Genomic DNA, 23,515 nt, shown 5'->3' on the forward strand with positions numbered 1-23,515 from the left:
TTCGTGGTGTTTCTGTGCCCAGTGTATTTCTGGCTCTCTGTTTCTGTGCCCGGTGTATTTCTAATGGGCATGCATGATCTAAGGCTCCCACTTGCCTCCCCGCTCCCTCCACCAGCCTCTTGCTGCGTCTTTCAAGAGGCTTTAGGCTTCAAGAAAGCTGTGAGGTCCAGCTAATCGGCTCGCTCCTTTGTGACACTGATGTATGGGACATCATAAAGCAAACGAAGTACCCATCGTGGCTGGATTAATCTCCTGCCCCTTTTCAACAACAGGACCCATCTCTGTGCCAAATCATTCGATGTTACAAGGACATTTTTCTCTGTCTCAGGGAGACATTTCATTTTCAGAGAAGACAAAGTAACTCTCTAGGTAAGTTACAAGCCAGCCGTAGGGGTTGCGAGGTTTCTTGGTCTGGTTCCAGAGCCTAGAGTGAGTGGGTGGATTAATTAACTCTTTGTAAAGCTTTCCTGTTGAGACAAGCCTTTCAGGAAGTGGTGGCCAGAACAGGTGACTCCGTTCACCTCTCCTTGGCAGCAAAGGAATCAATGCCCTAATGCCTAATAACTTGTGGCCATCCTGATGGTGATGGACTCCAGCTCCCATCATCCCTGACCATTGAGCCACACTGCCTGAGACTGAGGGAAGTTGGAGTCCAGCTACATTTGGTGCACCACAGGTTCCTCACTTCTGCCCTAGGTTCTCCAACTTGGGGCAGGCTGTGCGTCTCTCAAGTCATTGACTGCAGTGGCAGCAAGGGAGCCTCCTTTCTCCATAGTATTTATTTATTCTTATTTATTTATTCCATTTATATCCCACCTTTTCTCCAGTGAGCTCAAGGTGGGGTACATGGTTCTCCCCTCGTCATTTACTCCTCACGACAACCCTGTGAGGCAGCTTAGGCTGAGAGGCTGTGACTGGGCCAAAGTCACCCAGTGAGCTTCATGGGCATGTCAAGATTTGAACCCTGGCCTCCCCTCCCCTTTCTCTGACACTCTATAACCACCACACTAGCTCTCAGATGCTGGGAGCTGGCTGGCAGGCTCTTGAGGCAGAGAGGCTCGATTCCTGTCCTTTAGATCAGTATGGAGAGCCACAGTGGGGTGCTTTTTTCAACCTGAGGGCCACATTCCCTTCGGGGAGGCAGGCACACGCTAGCAGCGTGTGGGGTCAGAGGCTAAAATGGGCAAGTTCCTTTTTTACCTTGGGCTTCTCCAGCTAGGGCCCAGAAAGACCACAGAGAGCTGCTGCTAGCCTATGTATGTAGACCCCTGGTCATCAACTGATGGCCTAAGCGAAGGTGGATCACAACAGGAGCACTACCACCCTGCAAGTATATGGTGAAAGATGAAGAAATGGGTCCCCATATGGTGTTTGGGTTAAAATTGAACCCTGGGTGTGAAAAGGACAATAATGAGCTAGGTAAGCCAGTGGTCTGACTTGGTACGAGGCAACTTCCTGTGTTCCTATGATGCTCTTGGTATGTTTGAAAGGCCAAACAATCCCAACCTGGAATTTAAAAAGAAAGAAAATGACTTAGGCCTACAAATCTAAAGCTTACAGCTCCCCCTGGTGGTCCAGAACCATTTGTACAGGCAGCTTTAGCTTTTTTCATAGAATTACAGAGTTGGTAGGTACCCCGAGGGTCATCTAATCCAACTCCCTGCAATGTAGGAATATCTTGCCCAACGTGGGGCTCAAACCCACAACCTTGAGATTAAGAGGAACGTGCTCTACTGATTGAGCTATCCACAGTTTTGGATTGTGATGATTTGCTTCTTCTCCCCATATTATTTTTATACTTGTCAGCAGCTTCACAATGCTTTTGCCTGGGTTCTCGTTGTGGAGTGAGCCTCTTAGGTTGGAAAGGTGGGATCACTATGTGACCTGGAAGTGAGCAGAGTGAGATGGATGGTGGTGATGTGTGGGCTCCTTGCTCATACTGGGAACTCTGGAAGCAGAAGGAAGAGTTTCTTAGTCCATCTCCTTCAAAACAAAGGCTTAGAGAGCATCTAGGTAGGTCACTTCACCAGGTAAGCAGATGGCACAACAGGGGAAGAAGCAGGTATAACCACAATAACACCCTTTAGACTGTGATTCCTATCTGTGACCATTGAGGTTGGTGGAAGGTGGAGTCCAGCAATATCTGGAGGGCACCATTTTAGCTCCTTTTGCCGTAGGTTGTAGTAAACGGAGCCTCCAGCTCATGGTCCAGATTTGGCCCTGCACAAGTCCCAGCTGGGCCTGCAAGACTCTTTTCCCCCAGACCATGCCCACCTGCCCCAGCCCTGACATGTGACATCAGGTGTGGGGCAGGTAGAGATCAGGCTCAGTGAACTCTATCGCAGAACCAGTTCCTGCAGAAAGCAGCTTTCGTGGGCCTTTAATGTAGATTACTGCCTAAAGGTAAGAGTCACACCCAGTGCTTAATTGTTTGTTAAGGGTGCCAAGAGTCATTAGGAGCAGTGGCGGAGCAAACCTGGGGTGGCGTGCGGGGCCTCCGAGGAGGCTGCCTGCCTCCTCCCAGTCAGCTGCCCTACAGCTGAGGGGGAGGTGGCGGGCAGACTATTTGGGGCAGTGTGGAGCCTGCGGGTGTGCTGCAGGCCCCGCGGTGAGTGCATTTTGTCACCCCCCCTCAGTGGTGACACCTGGGGCAGACCGCCCACAGTTCCCAGAATTCTTTGGGGGAAGCCGTGGTCTAGAGGTGCTTTAACTGTATGAGGGGTCTGTGCCCCTAGGTTCACGTGGGAGAAGGCACCTGAAGTGTGCAGGGTGATTGTCTTTGTGGGTTCTGTGTTGGAGCCAGATGGGGATGGCCCTAGGTTGTGAGTTTCACCTATGCCTAGTCTGCTCCATACTGCAACGCTCAGCAGCCTTATCTCCTTCCATATTTCATCTCCTTGCTCTCTTGTTTTGCTGCCTGGCTAAGCTGATTTGTTTTCAGTTGCTTGGCAATCTTGTTATGAAATACCCAAGGCTGCCTGACACTGCAGATTCCTCTCCCAAACCCCCTTCATTGTTCCTATGAAAACCACAGATAATCAGAGGAAAGCCTTGCGTGATGTGAGGTTGAGAAAAGAGGACAACATCGTGTTCCGCGTTGACCTCATCATGGCCTAAATGTCGCATTCCCATTGTTCTTGACTGCAGCAGCAGCTAAAAGCCCCCAACTTACAAAGCATCAATTTTCTTAGTATGTGAGGCTTGTTCCACCCTCCTTCCATTCAGTCTTCTAAAGAGAATGACAGGAGCCTCATTTGATGAGGTTGTTGGTATTGGACATAACAATGATTTGTATCCCGTGGAAGTTTGTGATAACGAGGGAGATGAATATTCATGGAAATGAGAGGTCACACATATCCCACAACTGTCCCAATTTAAGTGGGACATCCTGGAATCACAGAAGCCAATTCCAGCTTCTGATTGCATCCCAGAAGGTCCCATTTTTTGGTCTGGCGCGAGTCAGCAGGGTCACACCAGAGAGCCAGACCAGAAGGTGCTCTGGCATGACCCCAAGTTTGGGGACAAAAATGTTGGAGTGTATGTAGTTCCATGCTTGCTTTCCTTCCCAATACAGGGCTACAAGAGACAGAGAGAGAAAGGTGTAGTGGTTAGAGTGTCAGACTAGAACCAGACCACGAAGCTCACAGGGCTACAAATCTCACTGTTCTTTTCAGCACATTTCTCCATCACTTTCCTAACTGCAAAACTCCTCCTTTTTAAAAGAAAGAAAGATTTGTTGCAGTAGAGTGACGGAATCCTTTAACCCACTTTAAATACACAAGCCAAAATTTCTGGTATGTGCTTGAATCCCTCACACAAAACAGCAACAGTCTGGAGACACCCAGAGTATTTACTGCGTGGGGAAGGCGATAATTTAAAATCAAAATAGAAGAAAGTGATCACTCATGCTGGTACTGTTGCTGAGGCACCAAAAGTATGTGCCTCAGAGAGGTGTTAGAATCTTTATGTGTGTGGTAACACTGTGGGGTTATTACTACATTATTTTTGTTGTTGGGCAACCCCTGCCCGCCCCCAGCCCTGTAGTGCTTATGTTGACAAGGCACCTTTTGAACAACTAAAAGCCACCTGTCAGGCAGGCAGGCAGGCCCAGTGTGTTTGAGCACAGCTCCCTTAGCAACCAGCCTGCTTTGTTTCCTTGCTTGTTTTGGCTGCCACCAAGCAGTCGGGGCCTTGCAATGGATCGGAGGGGCCAAGGGACCGCCTCCCCACCAGTGCACCTCATTCAGCAACCAGTAAGTCATCGTTGCAGGCTGGGGGAGTCGAGAGGGAGCCAGAGTTGCGCCCCTGAATGAGCAGCAGAGAGGAGAATCCCTTGGGACTCTGAAAGATCTGATTTATCCTCCCCACATCCCACAAAATAATCCTTAGGATGCTGGCTGCAGGGGCGGGGTGCAAAATTTAAAAATTCTGGAACAGACTATTTTATGCTGTGTCATCACTAAATCTGCAATAATTCCCACAGCTACAAATTGAGGTTGGAAGAATAACCAGAGAGGGTTGGGGAGCTGGTGCTGCTGGGACATTGAAACATTTGGGTCAGTTGCCCTGTGCTAAGGAAATTAATGAAGCTTTTTTAAAAATAAAAAAGTTAATTACCTTTGGAGGGGATTCTGCAGGATCATCTAGCAGTTAAACCCTCCTGCCGTATTCTGTCTCAGAGATAAACCCCATGACCCAATTGGGAGGCAGTCCGCAAACTGCCTCATTGGATCCTGTCAATGAATTCCCCTCCTTCTGCCCTGGACTTCGCATGTGGGAACCGACCCCACACAGCAAATAGGGGTTGGGGGAAACAGTTCCACCACCACCACCCTTGCCTTGAAAATCCCCCAAGGAATAGGATTACACAGCCTCCTTAGGCAAAGGGGAGAGCCACACAGTATATTTTAAAGCTCATTCAACACACATTTAAAGCACATGACTTTGTCCAAAGAACCCTAGGAAGTGCAGTTTCACTCTAACAGAGCTGCAGTTCTTGACAAACTACAGTTCCTGGGATTTTTTGGGGGGTGATACATAAAAGTATGGCTTGGAGCCGCCCCAAATGTTGCAGAGCAGAGCCTATGCTTCATTCCATACGCTCTTCTGTATGGATGGATGAGGAATCCAAGGGCAAACCAAGGCCAGAATCTTTGTAAAAGGTGTTCTTGCACAGAGTACAACTCTCGGAGTCACAACCTCCTACACTTAGTGCCAATAGATATATTGCCTCCCTAGACAGCTGCTTGGGTTGCTTGCACAGTCAGACCAGTATCTGGCAAAAGGGGGGCCTTCTCACACGCGAAGCTAGGGGGGCAGGTGATGTAGGGGACACATGAAGTGTCTCCTGATGTGTGTGTGTGTGCGTGCGCACTTTTATAAATGTTGCTGCCGTCGCCAAATGTTCCAAAAGGAATTCAGTTGGAAACAGGGCATGCTTAATCCACTCCCAAGGCTGATTTTCTAATCAAAAACCCACCTTCTTGTGCTTCCCCACCCAGAGGGGAAACAATGCTGGGTCCATGGTTTTCCCACCCCATGCTAGGAGAAAATCAGCAGGAGGGGGGGGGGATTATTAGGAAAGAAAAATAGGAAGCTTCCTTATATTGAGTCAAACGACTGGCCCATCAAACTCACTATTGTCTACACAGACTAGCAGCAACACCCCAGGATTTCAGGGTCTCTCCCAGACCTACCCGGAGATGTCAGGGATTGAACTTGGGACCTATAGCATGCAAATCATGTGCTTTGCCATTGAGTGAGCAGACAGTCCATGGGGAAAGGTTTAAGCACCCCCATCAGCCCACTGCTGCCCTCATCAGATTTGGAGATCATCCTCCATTTGGTTGCAGAAAATTGTCTGTCTTGCTATCATACCCAGTTTGGCTCTTGCATCAGACTTCTCATTAAATAAATGTGTAACTTGATGGTAGAAAAGAAAAGAAAAGAAAAGAGGAAAACCTGGCCCAAGAGGGAGCGGTGAAATGACCTCCTAAGAAGAGACAGGATTTATTTGCGCAGACCGATTCTTTTCTCTGACATTAATTCTCAGATTCCGCAGCAGCCGGAGGTGACAATTCTCCAGCAATTGCCCTGGGCTACATCTGTTCCTCCGACATCCAGCAAGGCAGGGCACATCAGGGAAGGTAGGAAACCCAGCACAAGAAAGCCATGCCTGCCATTAGCAGGAGTGTTTAAAATTCTGCGCCGAAACCCACCCACCCACCCCAAGGAAAGGCAGGGCTGAATGTAAATCATCTGCATCCCAAGACAGGCTTTATAGCAGATTGGAAGGCAAAAAATAAATGCACCAACCTCTCCACCTACCCACCCTTTCTAAATACTCAGACCCTTAAATGTGCAATTTAAATGTTGGCTGAATTTTCGTTCTGTGGGCAAAGAGCTACAACTAAATTTGCAGAGAAGGTGGTGAGTAGAGTTGCTGCTACCACCAGCGTAATAGCAGGAGCAGGAGCAGAAGAAGAAATACTAAGTGGACACATCGGGGGGGGGGGGCAACAGCCAGAGTGTATTTGGGGCCGCAGCATTGGTGGCCTGTGCTGAGGGAAGCCTGTTGCTGGTCCTGTAGCCCAGAAAGGAAACAAGTTTTACAAATCCACCAGCCAAAAGGAGCACAATATCAAGATGAAATATCACCCCACAGACTGCACCCACCTGCCTCAACTGGGTTTTCAAGGCCTTCTGAAAACCTGAAGTTTGATTATGACTTTACAGGGGTCAGTTGTGAGTCCCAGAGTTGTGGCTTAGACTGCCATGTGCATAGATGTCTGTCATTGTGATATACCCAATCCTTGTTTGAGAAACTTAAAAGGAGTGATGTCAACTTCCCTTATTCTTTCAACTGCAGGGAAATTGTATTCCCATACAGTGCTACCTCAGGTTAAGTACTTAATTTGTTCCAGAGGTCCGTTCTTAACCTGAAACTGTTCTTAACCTGAAGCACCACTTTAGCTAATGGGGCTTCCCGCTGCCGCCGCGCTGCCGGAGCACGATTTCTGTTCTCATCCTGAAGCAAAGTTCTTAACCCGAGGTACTATATCTGGGTTAGCGGAGTCTGTAACCTGAAGCGTATGTAACCTGAAGCGTATGTAACCCAAGGTACCACTGTACAGTATATTAGCTCCTAACTTAGTTCACATAGTCTAAGCATTGGTATCTTCTTAACTAAGCTACTTCTCTTGTTTGTAGAATTTCACTTGGTTAGCTCGCTGTCCAACACTTCAGTGTACTGAAAGTGGAGAGATTGTTTCACTGCCCAGCTAATTTACAAGGCTTATATCTGCCATTTGTCTTTGCAAAGTGCCATCTATGGCCCAGAACATTCATTTCACCCTTTCTTTCTGGCAGATTTAATGGATCTCATGATGATACAGAATGCCCAGATGCACCAAGTCATAATGAACAACTTGGCCATGTCAGCAGTGGCGCACTTTGAAAACAGCCCAGCCCAGTCTCTGGCACAGGTAGGTAACTGAAAGGGAAATGCTCTGTTCCACAGATGGAGGAGAATTTTGGTTAGTCCGCATTTTTAAGCAAAGGAACCTAATTTGCACTCCACCTAATTTGCACCAAACTAATCTGTAGGTTGGAATGTAATTTGGAATTTGCACTTTTCTGAATTTTGCAATTCAGCTCATAAACGAACCAAAGTGTGTTTAACCTGTTCGTTTTAGGGTAAAATAAGTTTAGAACTGCATGCAACAAGCTAAAATATGCATTTAAGTGCATATTTAAATATGAATTTTCATTTGGACTTTAAAAAATGCAGGCTAATGTGGAAATTACGAACAAACATGTGAGACACAGGGCGGAAATAGGCTGATCTGTTCATATTTTAAGTGGGAAAAGAGGTTGACATTTTCTCCTTTCCTAAATAATCCTTCTGCCTTGCACCCCGGACACAGCCCTATCACAATCTAGCATGGGGTTGGAGGACTTGAGATCAAAGCTGGGATTGGGAGCAGAGGCCTAGCAGAGTGGAGGGTTAGCTTAACTTTTATTTTCTTTTGTCTGCTTCAACTCTGCCCCAACGACTCTTCTCCATAAGAGATAAAATATACCCGGTCGCCCTGGAGGAGGAAAGTGGGGTCGATGTATTACAGTGGACATTTCTCAAGCCTTTCACCCTCTCTTTCCTGCAGGTATCCCACGTCCCTTGGCAGATAGAAGAAGAGGAAGAGGATGACCCAGCCCCCCTTGTGTTCCACCATCATTATGCCCCCTACCCAAGCATTATTCCATTCATGGGATGGCAGTCTCCATCTCGGGTTCAGCAACAACCTGCCATTCGCCATGTAGGCCCAGACCTTCAGGTGATGGGGAGGCAAGACAGGTCAGTGTAGCTGGAGATGGGTTTATGAGGAAAGGATAGCACAATCAAATGTGGAGGGGCACAGAACTTCACGGAGATGTTCATATCTGCAACTCAACACTCCAAACGTTGCATTCAAAAATATAACACTAGCACAAGTAGTGAGATAATAATAAACACTCACCACAAGACTTCCGGGACAACGATGAACCTCACAGAGCTGTAATTCCCAGCACCAAACTACAGTTCCCAGGGTTATTTTTGTTGTTCGGGGGGAGTCATGTGTTTGCAGCCAATATCTCCCAACTTCTCATCAGACAGGGCAGAGCCAGCCCAAGGGATTTCGCAGCAAATAGTGCTTTGCCCCTGACCCCTCAAAGTCAAGGTGAGCATAGTACCAAAGCCAGCCAGGTTATTCTGGCACGTCAGGCAGAAAATCCCCCTAGGAACCTCTCTCCCTACCTAGCAGTAAAATCACACAGACAATAAATTTAATAACTAACCATTTGCTGCCTTAAAACCAAGTGCCTGTGGTGGCCACCTAATGGTACGGCCAGGACCCTGCCCATCCAAGTTCTTCTGCCTGAATAAATGGCACAGATATGGATACGGGGCCGTTGTTCATGATCCAGCCCCCTTCTTTCAGTCCCGGAGAAGGACAAGGAGGTCTGTAGAGCCCTGAAACCCCTGCACTGTGCAGGCCTTCTTCCTTCGGCCTCCAGCATTTTCACCAGACAACTAGTAAGCATGTCCGAACTTAATTTTTGCTGCCATCATAATTAGGCCTAGAAAAGTGACTGGGGGGGGGAAGCAAGACATAAAAGATGATACTTTGAGGGTGCAGGCATCTGTAATTATTGTTGTTGTTGTTGTTGTTGTTGTTGTTGTTGTTGTTGTTGTTGTTTATTAATTTATACCCTGCCCATCTGGCTGGGTTTCCCCAGCCACTCTGGGCGGCTCCCAATCAGATATTAAAAACACAGTACAGCTTTAAACATTAAAAACTTCCCTAAACAGGGCTACCTTCAGATGTCCTTTAATACTAGGATAGTTGTTTATTTCCTTGACATCTGGTGGGAGGGCGTTCCACAGGGCGGGTGCCACTACCGAAAGGCCCTCTGCCTGGTTAGCATTAGCTAAGCTGATTCTCCTACTTGCACTCCTGTGAGGAGTCCTGTGAGGCACACAGAATTTCCAGTGGAGATTTTTGCACCCCAGTTTTTACTAACTCTCCCATCTTGACTTGTCCCAATAGGGAACCAGTCCCTCCACCCCCACCACCAAGCGCCACTGGAACTGTGATGGCCGATGTCCCACCAGCTTCAGGTAAGGGTGGGTGCTGCAGGCTTTGAAGCATCTGTTTCTGAAATCCCTAGGCAATGCTATTATTTTCCCAAGCCTTTCTGTGCAAGTGGGCTTTTGGTATCTCTTTGTCCCAGACATCCTAATGCTGACACCATGGCACCTACTTAATGTCCTATGTCATTTTAGTCTATTGTGCTAATCCTTTCCCAGCCTGGTGCCGTCCATGTTTTGTTTTGTTTTGACTACAACTCCCATCAGCCCCAATCATCATAGCCAACAGGATGATGGGAGTTGTAGTCTTAAAAGCCTGGAGGAAACCAGCTTGGGGACAGCCGCTCTACACAAACTTATTCCCTCCAGCTCCACCTGTTCAATACTACTTCTACACATTCCCTGCTTCCCCCAGAGTCCTAGAGCAGCACTACAGGATTTAGAACACTGGAAATAAGTTGGATTTAGAACACTGGAAATAAATTGGATTTAGAACACTGGAAATAAGTTATTTTCATAATATTTGCTTCATCTACAGATATATAAAAGGAGAGTCTAGGTGGAGGCAAACAGGCACTTCCACAACAGGCGGCCAATCCATCAGCCCTGCTTCTCCATTTGGCTTATTCACAGTGTTCTTTCTTCTTTTAAAAAAAACAACCACCCTGCCCAAATTGTTTTCTAAATTGGCTCCAAATGGTTTCTCTTCCTCCTCCCACCAGCGGGAGGATGCCACCTTCCTAAACTCTGATGGGTGCTACAATCCAGGGCTGTAGAGATTCCCTGTCAGACATTCCTGGCCATTAAAGTCCATTTCAATTCTTTTGTTTCAGGACCCCGATTAAGATGGCTCAGCTCACAATGCTATTAAATATATCTAAGATAGACAGTGCTTGGGAGGGGGGGATCTGGGGCTGCCTTTATGCACTGGCAAGGCTGACATAAGTGGTTCCTCCTTCCAGAATACTATGACTACACTGAGGCACGGAGGTGAGGTGAAAGTCTAACCTGCTTGAGCATTTGCAGAACAAGACACAGGCCTCAAACTCCGCCTGGCTGCCCCTTCAGCATCAGAGACTGAGCAAACAGCACTGCTGTGGCATGGATAACTTGGTGGCATATTCCTCCCCTTGTTCGATCGAGGCCTCTGAGTATGTGCATTTGGAATAAACTTCATCAATTTGCCTGAGTTGCATTTAATCATAAGAACATAAGAATAGCCTGCTGGGTCATGCGAAAGGCCCAGTTAGTCCTGGACTGTTCTCACAGCAGCCAACCAGAAGCTCTGTGGGAAACCCACAAGCAACAGCCCTCTGTAGATCAGTGCCAGTTATCTGAATAATTTATATAACCATCCTTCCTCAAAACTTAAGGCAGGGGTTGCCAACCTCATGCCCTCAGATGTTGTTGGACTACAGCTCCCATTATCCCTGATCATTGGCCATGCTGGCTGGGGCTGATGGAAGATGGAGTCCATCACCAATGGGAGGGTGCCATGTTCCTACCAATGCCTTACGTGGAGATGGGACAATCTACCCAGTTCCCCTCACAGAGCTACAATTCCCATGGTTCCCTGGGAAGAGGGACTGACTGCTAAACCACTCTGAGAATTATAGCTCTGTGGGGGGAATAGGGATCTCCTAACAATTCTCAGCACTCTTCACAAACTATTGTTTCCAGAATTATTATTTTTTTGTGCATGGGAAGCCATAACTTTTTAAAGTGGTAGCGCTGATTTTGGCGGCAGCAAAAAAGAAAGAAAAGAAATGATGATTAAGGAGAGGTGAAAATAAGGATCAGCTGAAGTGGGAGCTGTGTGTATGGTACGTTTGTATCCAGCTTCTGTGTATTTCCTGTGTGTGTGTGTTGTGTGTAGGTGTCCTGTGTGTTATGTGTACAAGTGAATGTGCATGCAGAATGTGGGATGGCCACATTCCCTCTGCTCAAAAAAAAGTTTAGCCACTTCTGCTATAGTGAGTCCCAGCTCACCAATTGAGGACCAATGGACTACATCTTGTAAAAAATAATAAAAAAAAGACTTCCCTGGGTTCCCCCAGACATTTTAACCAGTTTCTGAACATTCTGACCATTTTCACCGGACAAATCCCAGCGGACAAATCACAGGGAAATTCCAGGCATATGGCAGCCTACCCCTCTTGGCCTCATTTAGGGAATGTCCAGCACATGGAATAAACTTTTACAAACTTGTTCCTTTCCATATGTTTTTGTTTAACACTGTTATACTTTCCGGTCCTATTGGCTGCATTGCCATATGATTGTCCTCTACATTTACTGGCATCTATTTCAAGTTCACTGAAGTAGTTCAGTATCAGCTCAGTCGTGCTTTCACCGGTGTGATCTTTAAGTGCAAAAAAACCCTCCAAAAGCATTCAACTGGCAATCCATCACTAGAAGAAACATTATCTAACAATGACAGCAAGTTGATCAACATGGGAAATATTAGATTTTTTTTTTAATGATGTTTATTCAAAATTTCATCAAAACAAGACACACAGAAAAAAGAAAAAAATACAGCAAGAAATAAAACAAAAAGAAAACACCAAAAAAAGAAAGAAGAAAAATACAAATCTCAAATTGCAACTTTTCATTTGCTTAATTCTTGAACCTCCTCACACCTCCCTTTTTGTATTCTAGTTTAATTCGTTATTTCAGCAAATTCTTCCCATGTTTCTCAATTTTAATTTAAATGATTAATCTTCACAATCTCTCTTATTTATTAATCAAGATAACCTTTCCATCTTTTAATATAATCTGTTATTCAATTTACCTTAATCTCTTTAGCCTTATCTTATCTTAAAAATCTTAAAATTTCAAAGTTTACATCATATTCATACATATCTCCTTAAAATCACTTCTACTAAAGCCAATTTAGTTCCTTTCCAGCATATTCCCTCAAATTTCATTGATGTTGCACTAATTCCAAAATTAGCAAAAGAATTTCCCTTGATATCTCTAATTTTTATCCAACGTCCCTTCTTCCTGGTTTCGGGTCATGTCAGTCCTTTCTGTCCATTACAGTCTGGTGTTCTAATGTCCGAGGCCCTTAAATCTCTTCTAGGCCCCTTCTGCAAATTTTTTTGTTCTTGTTTGTGCTTGCACATTTCTTTATCAATTGTTGGTTTCTTGGGGAGTGGGTCTCCGGAGGGTTCCATCCAGTAATAGTTTCCATTTTCCTTCATCAGATTGGCCAATCGGAAATATTAGATGTTGAATCAAGTGATAATCTAAAATAACCTGCCTGTTTGATGTCACTCAGTGTTGCTTCTCAAACTGTGTTAGCCATCAGCTGCATAACCTCTTCACATGTAGTTTTGGATAAGTACGATGACTGACCAGAGTCTTTGCCTCCATACTGATTTATGTGAGCACACAGGAAGGGATCAAATTTGGCAGTTAATTCAAGCAATCTAACAAATTTGCCATTGTTTGGTGAACCAAATGTTTCATCATCTCCCCCCTAAATGCCAAGCCATGTTCTGCCAAAAGGGAAATTACTGAAATAACTTGCTGAAGTACATGCCTCCAGTAATCCTGCTCTGCTTTTATTTGCTTTTCGAGTTACTATGTGAACGTTTGACCATGCTTTTTCATTAAATGTGTTAGCAAAGAGTTCATATGATTTTTAAAATTTCCATGGGCTTGAAAAAGATAAGTATGATGCCAGGCATCAAATCTAATACAAGCTAAAGCTACCGTTGGGGTAAGTTTGGTTTGCATTCAGAACAGTAGACTTTTCCTTTCGAGGGAGAATGAATTATTTGAGCAGAAATTGGCTTAGTTTTTGTGTGTTCACTTTGAAGGTTAAAAGGTCTGTCCCAGTGCTGACATTCCGATGGGCCTTCCTCAATCTAGAATGATATTTCTTCATTATTCATTGTGGCCCATAAGCCTGTGTCATTACAGTGGTACCTTGGGTGTCAGGGAACTGACATCAGAGCAGAGGGGAGAGGCGGTACTTCCCGATTCCGCAGAAGAAGGAACGAGTAAGGGTAGAGAGAGAGCGTCATCTGGGAAAGAATGTCCAGGTGACACCAGGAAGAAGGAAGAGGGGGAAAGCATCTTGGAGGAGAGGCTCCGAGACTCTGACACTGAGGACAGTGGAGAGAGTGGAGGGCCACCCCTGGGCACGCCCACTCTGCGCAGAAGGAATTCGCGCAGAGAGGGGAGGCGGAGACTATCCGTCAAGGAGCTTCTATGCTGGAGGAAATTTAGAAGCCGCCCACTCACGGATTCGTCCAGCGACTGAGCAGCAGCAGCACCTAGGCTGCTCGGTCAGGGAAAGACACCACCAACTTCTAAGCAGTTTGGAACAGCTGGAGGTTTACACACAAGCAATCCCATTTCCCGTGACAGCAATCCGTGAGTCCTTTACGTTGCTTGTGTGTAAGAGCACTGGGAAACAGTCATGAGTCAAACAGAAGGAGCAGGCGCAGGAGGTGGAGCCAGAGGCGGACAGAGTCTTGAGGAGAGAAACCGAGATCTGGAGAGGCAACTGGCTCTACTAGCGGCGCGGCTGGATGAAAGGAGGACGCATGACGCCCAGGGGAAGATTACCCCCATCGCAAGGAAGGTACCGGGACTTGTGCAGAAGTTTGGGGGGAACCCCAGAGATTACAACGCTTTTAAAACAGAAGTGCAGTATGCGTTGGACCTGCAGTACGATGACTTTGCCGACGATGGGGGAAGAGTTGCTTTCGTGGTGGGGCACCTAGAGGGGCGAGCCAGAGATTGGGTTCGGCCCTTAATGGCAGCAGAGAACGCTGCCTTAAAGGACCTGAGAAAGTTCTTCTCAGCGATGGATCACATGTTTTCGAGCGATGTGGAATTGAGTGTGACGCGCAAAGAACTGATGGGTTGCAAACAGGGGAACCAGTCAGTGAGAGAGTACTGGTCGAGATTTGCTATGCTGATCCATAAACTTGGGTGGGATCTGAGTTCAGAACCTATTCAAATGTTGTTTGAGGAAGGCTTATCCCCTTGGGTGAGAGACGAACTTTCCCGCTCGCCCCGCCCTCAATCGATGGACCAGCTGACCAAGTTGGCGCTCGCTGTGGGAGTCCGACAAGAGATGCGCGCGCTGGAAAGGCGGGAAGGGAGAGCTGAGCGTTGGCAGGAGAACCGGGTTCCAGACATGCCAGCGTCTGCAGTGCCGCCCGAGGAGCCAATGGAGATTGGAGGAGCGAGCGAGCGCGGATTTTCAAACTCCAGCGAGGTGCGTAAGAAGGAGGGGAAAACCAATAAGAAGTGTTTCCTATGCCAGCAGCCGGGACATTTTGCCAGAGCATGCCCTCAGAAGAAGGCGTGGCGAGGAATGGTGGGGGCTGTGGGGAGTGAGGAGGAAAAGAAGGAGGAGCCGGGAAACGGCAAGGCTTGGCTGCAGGAAGCAGGGCACAGCAGCCAGGCGAGCAACCAGTAGTAGTGCCCAAACCAGACCCTCCCCGAGCAGCCATAGCAATTGAGGTGGTGCTAGAACTCCCAAACGGACACCCCATCAAAGTGAAGGCGCTGCTGGATTCAGGCAGCTCTTGCAACTTCTTTAGCAAGGACTTTGCGCTAGAACACCAGCTCCAAGTGGTGCCTTTAGAACGTCCCCTGCAAGTAACCACCATTGATGGGAGAGAACTTTTGGGAGGGGATGTAACCCACCAGACCCCTCCCATGAAAATGACGGTTTCCAGACACACTGAGACCATTGCCTTCCACGTAGCCACCCTGGCAGGACCACCCATCATATTAGGAATGAGTTGGTTGGCACTGCACGACCCAGTGGTAGGGTGGCACCAGCGTACAGTCACCTTTGGGTCAGCTCACTGCGTAGAGCATTGCCACGGAGGGGAAACCTCGAGGATGGCAGTAGCCAGGGTGGCAGGGACGGTGGTGGGGGAAAGAGGGAGTGTACCACTTCAGTATGCGGACTTGGAAGAAGTCTTCAGCGAGAAGGAGTCGGATAGGTTACCCTCCCACAGGCCCTTTGACTGCCAGATCAACTTGCTCCCAGACGCGCAGCTGCCAGTGGGCAAGCTGTACGCCATGTCAGATAGGGAGATGCAGGAATTGCGGAAGTTTATTGACAAGAACCTGAAGCGAGGGTTCATAAGGGAATTGAGGGCGGTGGGGGGTAGTCCAGTGTTCTTTGTGGACAAGAGAGACTCTCAGGAACCCAGGCTCGTAGTGGATTACCGTAATTTAAACAGGGTATCGGAACCAGTGACCTTCCCAATGCCCAGAATTGATGACATTTTGGCCAGGGTATGGAAGGGGAAGATTTTTACCAAGCTGGACCTTCGTGGGGCGTACAACTTGATAAGGATGAGGGAGGGGGATGAATGGAAAACCACCATGTTCACCCCTCTAGGAGCCTTTGAGTACTTAGTTATGCCCTTCGGATTACAATCGGGATCGAGCACCTTCCAAGCTTTCATGCACCACGTGCTGGGGTCTTTGCTGTACAAGAATTGTGTGGCTTTTCTGGACGACGTACTCATCTATTCAGAGAATGAAGAGCAGCATGTGAAAGATGTCAGAGAAGTGCTGAAAAGGCTGCAGGAGCATCAGCTGTGGGTCAAACTGGAGAAATGCCAATTCCATGCACGAGAGGTTGAATTCCTGGGCTACAGGTTGTCAGCGAAGGGTCTGGCCATGGACCCAGGCAAGGTGCAGGCCATGATAGAATGGCAGTCTCCCAAGAACCGGAAGGATGTACAGAGGTTTTTGGGGTTTGCAAATTTTTACCGGAAGTTTATCCAGAACTTCGCTCATTTAACAGCACCCATAACAGATTGTCTCAGCAGCAAGAAGAAGTTCGTATGGACGGAGGAGGCCCAAAGGTCCTTTGAAAAGCTCAAGAAGGCGTTTGCGTCGGAAGAGCAGCTTATACACGTGGATCTGCGAAAGCCGATAAGGCTAGAGACGGACGCATCAGACAGAGCTGTAGGGGGGATATTGCTTCAGCAGGCAAGGGGGGAGTAGAAACCGTGTGCCTTCTTTTCCAGGAAGCTTAACAAGTCGGAGCAAAACTACACAGCGTATGATCGAGAACTGCTGGCAATTCACGAGGCTTTTCGACGGTGGCGACATTTTCTCATAGGCGCACAGCACAAGGTCCAGGTGTGTACTGACCACAAGAACCTGGAGTATTGGAGAACGGCAAGAGTGCTCAACCAACGACAGTGCGGTGGGCTCAAGAGTTTTCCAAGTTTAATTTTGAAATTAGGTACGTGCCCGGTAAGGAAAATGTCAGAGCAGATGCCCTCTCTCGCAAGCCTGAATATGAGGAAGGGGAGGGAGGACCAGAAGCACGACATGTCATTCCCGAGGACAAATGGGTGTGGGGGGGAGTGGTCGTCGGGAGGCAAGAGCTAGCCGGGTTGACGAGGGATGATCAACATGCACAGGCCAAAATGCAAGAAATTGATATCACTGGGGAAACTCCGGGGGGGGGGGTTGAAGTTAAGGACGGAGCGTTGTACTATAAGGGGGCCTTGTACATACCTGAGGGGGAATTGAGAAACAAAATACTTAAACAGATGCATGACAACCCCACGGCAGGACATTTTGGACAACATAAAACAATGTTACTAGTCACCAGGCAGTTTTGGTGGCCACGGGTGAGGGAGGAGGTGAAGCAGTATGTACAAGGGTGCCTGGTTTGCCAGAGAGCGAAGGGGGAGAGGTCGGCACCTGCGGGGTTACTGCAACCTTTACCTACACCAGAGAGACCATGGGAGGTGGTAGCCATTGACTTTATGACTGATTTACCCAAAGCCAGGGGGAAAACGGCAGTTATGGTGGTGGTTGATTTGATGACAAAGATGTGCCATTTTATTTCGTGCTTGCATGCAGTGACTGCAGAAGAAACGGCCAAGTTGTTTGTAGAGCATGTTTTCAGGTTGCATGGCGCCCCCTTGAGGATTTTATCCGACAGAGGCCGGCAGTTCACATCCCGATTCTGGAGAAAGCTTATGAGTCTGCTGGACGTGGAGGTGGTGTTCACAACGGCCAGGCATCCGGAGACCAATGGACAGGCAGAGAGAGCGAACAGCGTGCTGCAACAATATCTACGCTGTTACGTCAACGAGAGGGAGAAGGACTGGGTGGACAAATTAGCGTTGGCGGAGTTTGCATACAATAATGCAGAGCATGTGTCCACAGGGATGAGCCCGTTTATGGCTAATTACGGGTGTCACCCCAGGGCTTTCCCTGGGGAAGGGGAGGGAAGTTGGAGTGTTCCCGCAGCGGAGGAGTTTGTGGAAGAGATGCAGGCTTTACACCAACAGCTTAAGTTAAACCTGGAGAGGGCCAAAGAAGTGTATAAGTGGCAGGCAGACCGGCACCGCAAGGAGGGGGAAAACATAGGAGTGGGGGACCAGGTGTGGTTGTCCACCAAGGGGTTGCCTTTCAAGGGAGGGTGCAAGAAGCTAAGGCCAAAGAGGCTGGGACCATTCCAAGTAGTTCAGCAAGTCAATCCGGTGACCTTTAGGCTCAAATTGCCATCTCACATGAAACTTCACCCAGTGTTTCACAGGTCCCTACTCACACCTTTCAGGGGGGGGGGAGTGTCTGGGTCAGCAAAATGAAACACCTTTGCATCCACAGATGGAGGAAAGGGAACTCAGTGGACATGCAGCTGAGATTCTCGATTCCAGGTGGAAAGGGGGGAGGGGGGAGTATTTGGTGGCATGGGAGGGGGAGCCAGCTGAGGAAAACGCATGGGTCCCAGCAGAAGAAATGAGGGATGAGTACCTGCAGGAGGAGTTTCATAGAAGGTACCCGAGAAAGCCCAAACCACCAGAGAGATTCTGGAGGGAGCAATTTGGCACCACCGATGAGGAGGAAGAGTTTGCGGGTTTTCCCGCCTCCGAGGAAGAGGGAGGGGGTTGGCCCGAAGAAGAATCCGAGTGGGGAGATTGGGAAGAGGAGAGAGACAGCAGCAAATGGAGAGGGGTGTTTGAATCATCAGATGGAGAGGAGAGTTCTTTCCGAGGGTTCCCTGCGTCACTGTCAGAGGGAAGGACGGAGGGAGGGGAGGGCCTTGGGAGGGAGGTGGATGTCAGGGAACTGACATCGGAGCAGAGGGGAGAGGCGGTACTTCCCGATTCCGCAGAAGAAGGAACGAGTAAGGGTAGAGAGAGAGCGTCATCTGGGGAAGAATGTCCAGGTGACACCAGGAAGAAGGAAGAGGGGGAAAGCATCTTGGAGGAGAGGCTCCGAGACTCTGGCACTGAGGACAGTGGAGAGAGTGGAGGGCCACCCCTGGGCACGCCCACTCTGCGCAGAAGGGTTTCGCGCAGAGAGGGGAGGCGGAGACTATCCGTCAAGGAGCTTCTATGCTGGAGGAAATTTAGAAGCCGCCCACTCACGGATTCGTCCAGCGACTGAGCAGCAGCAGCACCTAGGCTGCTCGGTCAGGGAAAGACACCACCAACTTCTAAGCAGTTTGGAACAGCTGGAGGTTTACACACAAGCAATCCCATTTCCCGTGACATTGGGTTAAGTACTTAATTCGTTCCGGAGGTCCTTTCTTAACCTGAAACTGTTCTTAACCTGAAGCACCACTTTAGCTAATGGGGCCTCCTGCTGCTGCTGTGCCGCCGGAGCACAATTTCTGTTCTCATCCTGAAGCAAAATTCTTAACCTGAAGCACTATTTCTGGGTTAGCGGAGTCTGTAACCTGAAGCGTATGTAACCTGAAGCGTATGTAACCCGAGGTACCACTGTATTGTATCTGTAATGACTAGTAGCATGAACAGCTGGTATTTTTGTGTGTGCAATGCTACAATTTTTGCTGAAATCATTTGATTTGTTTTCCAATTCTTTAAAATGCTAATGAGTTTGAACTGCTGCTTTTGGTACAACTACCTTGTGGCATGTTCCTTCAGCACTTTGTGTTAATTCTTTGGCTGTAGGTCTTAACACTTCATTGTCACTTTCTCCAGAAGTTTCTGACAATAGTTCTCTCTGAAGTTCTTGGGTGGCTGCGTTCTGTATATAATCTGGTTGTTCTTCAGTTAGCTCAGACTGCTCAGCGTGATCTTCTTGATTTCCTTCTGTTTGCAAACACAAATGTTCTGTATCTGAGGGACTGGATAGGGCTGTTTCTGCTTGTTGTACGAAGCCATGTGACATGATTAGTTTTAAATGTTTGAATATTTCCTTCTGTTCTTCTTGTTTTCTTTTACTAGCACCACTTTCATATTGCTTACTCATTATTATTTTCACAAAAAGTGAAAGTTAAATATTACTGTGATTCACAAGGATATGTCAATCAATCCTCAGTTGCTCTCAGAATGCGTGCTATAATGATAGACAGTGAACTGAACCCTTGTATTGCTTCATAGCTGACTTTATCATTTGATTCTGAGTAGCTTTAAAGCCTTCACAAACTTTTCTAAGCAATAAGTACGCACCTGTCTAACTGCTGTACAGGCACAGACTCATACATGTTTAACATGACTAAGGACCTGGGCCCAGACAGCAAAATCTGCCTGTGTTTTTTTTTTAAAAAAATGGCAAGAGTCCAAGTCCCCCTAGATTACGAGGCCTTGGGCCACAGCCCATACAGCCTGTGTGTAAATCTGACACAGGTTGGGACTCTCCATTGAGCCATAGCAGCCCATCCTTGAATTCAACCCAGCAGCTCTTGTTCCCTGAGCCCCCTCTTCCTCCAGCACTGGTTGTAAAGAGTGCTGACAACTCAAAATCAACATGCAACTCTCTAGTGCATGGGTAGGCAAACTAAGGCCCGAGGGCCAAATCCGGCCTAATCGCCTTCTCAATCCAGCCCACCCACGGTCCGGGAATCAGCGTGTTTTTACATGAATAGAATGTGCACTTTTACAGTGGTACCTCGGGTTACATACACTTCAGGTTACACACTCCACTAAGCCAGAAATAGTGCTTCAGGTTAAGAACTTTGCTTCAGGATAAGAACAGAAATTGGGCTCTGGCGGTGCGGCGGCAGCAGGAGGCCCCATTAGTTAAAGTGGTGCTTCAGGTTAAGAACAGTTTCAGGTTAAGAATGGACCTCCGGAACGAATTAAGTACTTAACCCGAGGTACCACTGTATACATTTTTGCCAATTTACATGGTGTTAGATGCCATCAATATAACATTTTCATATAATTTTAACCATAGCATGCTGTAAATTTTATATCTGTATTCCACAATCGGTCCCATGCTTCCATATCTATATTATAACCAATATCTATTGCCCAATGTATCATTGAGGATTTTACTTGTTCGTCCTTTGTCTCCCATTCCAATAGTATCTTATACATTTTAGACAGCACTTTTATGTTACATTCCAACAGATCTCTCTCCAATTTTGATGTTTGTTCACCCTACCCTCGTATCCTATCTTTCTTAAATACTTTGTTCAAATGAAGCTATTGTATCCACATTGTTAATTTTCCCGATCCTTAAAGACTCAGTAGGTGTTTTTCTCCCCAGATATCAATTAGACTTAAATTGTCTGTCATCTTGGGTAGCTTCCCTTCTTTTGTATCACTTTTTCTTTTCTATCGCATTCCAGGGAAGCTACACCATTCACATCTCCCATCAAAATTATCCTTTCATTCATATATTCAAATGGAATTTCTTCAAGTCTCATAAAAGTCAATTTTTTCCTCATTTGGTGCATATACACCTATTAGCAATAGTATTTCTCCTTGTGTTGTTATCTGTATTATCAATATTCTTCCTTGCTCATCTTTAATTAATTGCTTTGGATCTAATTCAGGTTTTATATACATTATCACGCCTCTCTTATTTATTACATCAGAGGCCACAAAGTCCCTTCCCAATCTTTTATTAATCAAAATTATTCTAAGTTTCCGATGTGTGTTTCCTGAAATCAAATCACGTTCAATATCAACCTTTCTTATCTTTATACGTCACAGAGACTAGGACTTGGCGATCAGAAGGTCGGCGGTTTCAATCCCCGCGATGGGGTGAGCTCCCATTGCTTGGTCACTGTTCCTGCCAACCTAGCAGTTTGAAAACACGTCAAAGTGCAAGTAGATAAATAGGTACCGCTCCAGCGGGAAGGTAAACGGCATTTCCGTGCGCTGCTCTGGTTCGCCAGAAGTGGCTTAGTCATGCTGGCCACATGACCCGGAAGCTGTACGCTGGCTCCCTCGGCCAGTAAAGCGAGATGAGCGCCGCAACCCCAGAGTCTGCCACGACTGGACCTAATGGTCAGGGGTCCCTTTACCTTTTATCTTTATACGTATGGCCTGTATAGTTTATCCATCGCAAAGCTACAATTCACGTAACAAACTACAGTCCCCAGGATTCTCTGCAGCAACTCACCTGCTTTATAGGTATGACATGTATGCAGCCTTAGTTAAAACTAAACAATCAGAATAAAAACTGCTGAAAGTTGTTGGTGTTTTTTTTTTAAAAAAAACAAACTTCAGTCGGTGCCAGAGGTCTAGCAGGGAGGACGTGCAGAAAGAAGACACAGCTTCTCATTCCACTCCACCCCACCGCAGTGCAGAGAGAATCTTTCACTCACCTGGTGAGCAGAGGATTAAGTGCTGCTAGATCCTGCGGTGTAAGTACATTCCTTACAGATGCTGCCCGCCTTGTCTTCTCCCCTCCTGCCTAAACACTCCACTTTTGGCCAGCCCTGGATCAGTTCAGGTGGGGTGATCTGGGCTGCCTCAATCCTATCTGGCCAAAGCTTGATCCACCCAGAACGACCTGGTTTCCGTGCTGAGTCCAAGCTTTAGTTCATAGTCTTAGTTTGAACTGAATGCAGAGGCAAGAGGAAAACAGGATTGTAAAAGCTGTTAAGTGTAGGACTTTGGGGATTAATTTTAAATCCTATTAAAATGTGGTCTTCATCAGACAAGGAGGCTCTCCTGAAATGATGCAAGATGGATGTCAGTAAACATATAAAGAAACTTCCAGCCCCACCTAGTTTTCTCATATGGTTTCTCTTCTGAGGCAAGTTGTGCCCTGACTGACCCCTTATCATTTATCCCTGGTGGCCGTCATTATCTATAGTTTATTAGAGTTTTCACATTATTGCAGCTAAAACATAATTTGGGTAATTCCATGACAATATCAGCTTACAGACTCATTTTTCATTTCCATATACAAGTTAACAAGTTCTATATCATTTTAAATATAATTTCCCCAAGTTTCATTACCCGGAAATGTTTTTCAGAATGGCATTTTACACGTGAGTAAGGCAACCAGAAGTATGACATGCAAGATGACTCAGATTTTTTCCCCCCTTCAGTTAAAGACTTCTCCAAGAAAGCAATAAATAGGTTAATGTCATTTTATTGTACTGAATGTTTTGCTTTCTCATTTGGTGAGCTGACATTGATTACAGAAATACATACTCCCCCCGCAGCAACAACAATGAAAATAAAAACCTATGTTTTGCTGTTTTTCTCTTATTTGAATTTCTTAGCATTAAGAAAATGTGTTGAAATATTACTTGCAATGAGTTTTACACGCAGAATTTCTTGTGACCAACATAACACCACAGTGTGCTACATAATGTGTTGTCATGTTTGTCATTTACATCTCTTTTTAGGACTGGCATAATTCCTTCCCTGATAATTTTATAAGCCCTATTATTTCTACCATACCATCAATTTAGTGCAGTCGTTTTCAGCCAGTGTGCCGTGGCACCCTAGGGTGCCTTGAATGATAGTCAGCAGTGCCGCAGGCAACACTGGCCTCTGTCCCTCTTTCCTTCCCTCCCTCTTCTGATTCCCTCTCATGTCTCTGCCTCCCAAACGCTTGTATAGCTGTTTATTGCGGCAGCCCTGGTTATAAACTCCGCAAGCGAATGGTACCTCTGGGTGGCACCTCTATTTTGTACGGGAGGGAGGCAGCTCAGAGACCAGT

The 23,515-nt window shown here is 46.9% G+C and overlaps 2 protein-coding genes across 8 annotated transcripts in view; both read left to right on the forward strand.

Moving 5' to 3' along the window:
- The window catches only part of LOC308571108 (acid-sensing ion channel 2), a 403,467-nt gene extending 403,093 nt beyond the window's left edge, over nt 1-374 (forward strand). The window contains exon 14 of the transcript XR_014001279.1: nt 273-374. The gene's annotated coding sequence lies outside the window, so the exon portion shown is untranslated. The remainder of the gene's footprint in view (nt 1-272) is intronic.
- On the forward strand, nt 275-22,271 carry PRR29 (proline rich 29). 7 transcript variants are annotated; one of them, XM_081166889.1, is made up of 6 exons: nt 275-369; nt 6,053-6,146; nt 7,369-7,484; nt 8,163-8,353; nt 9,588-9,658; nt 22,066-22,271. In XM_081166889.1, the coding sequence occupies exons 3-6, from the start codon at nt 7,374-7,376 to the stop codon at nt 22,254-22,256; spliced, it is 564 nt and encodes a 187-aa protein (XP_081023015.1). In that variant the 5' UTR covers nt 275-369; nt 6,053-6,146; nt 7,369-7,373; the 3' UTR covers nt 22,257-22,271. The 7 variants fall into 7 exon arrangements, with proteins under 7 accessions (XP_081023015.1, XP_081023018.1, XP_081023016.1 ...); XM_081166892.1 differs by lacking the exon at nt 275-369 and adding an exon at nt 833-1,095; XM_081166890.1 differs by lacking the exon at nt 275-369 and adding an exon at nt 1,371-2,403.
- The last annotated feature ends 1,244 nt before the right edge of the window (nt 22,272-23,515 follow it).

The sequence above is a fragment of the Podarcis bocagei genome (assembly GCF_964188305.1).
Source record: "Podarcis bocagei genome assembly, chromosome: 13".
NCBI classification, from domain to species: domain Eukaryota; kingdom Metazoa; phylum Chordata; class Lepidosauria; order Squamata; family Lacertidae; genus Podarcis; species Podarcis bocagei.

Excerpts from the sequence above, each read along its gene's own strand:
- PRR29 (XM_081166887.1), top strand. The coding sequence starts at position 4,197 with ATGGATCGGAGGGGCCAAGGGACCGCCTCCCCACCAGTGCACCTCATT. Across the intron at positions 7,485-8,162 it reads CAGCCCAGTCTCTGGCACAG|GTATCCCACGTCCCTTGGCA; the intron begins GTAGGTAACTGA and ends TCTTTCCTGCAG. Across the intron at positions 9,659-22,065 it reads CGATGTCCCACCAGCTTCAG|TCGGTGCCAGAGGTCTAGCA; the intron begins GTAAGGGTGGGT and ends AACAAACTTCAG.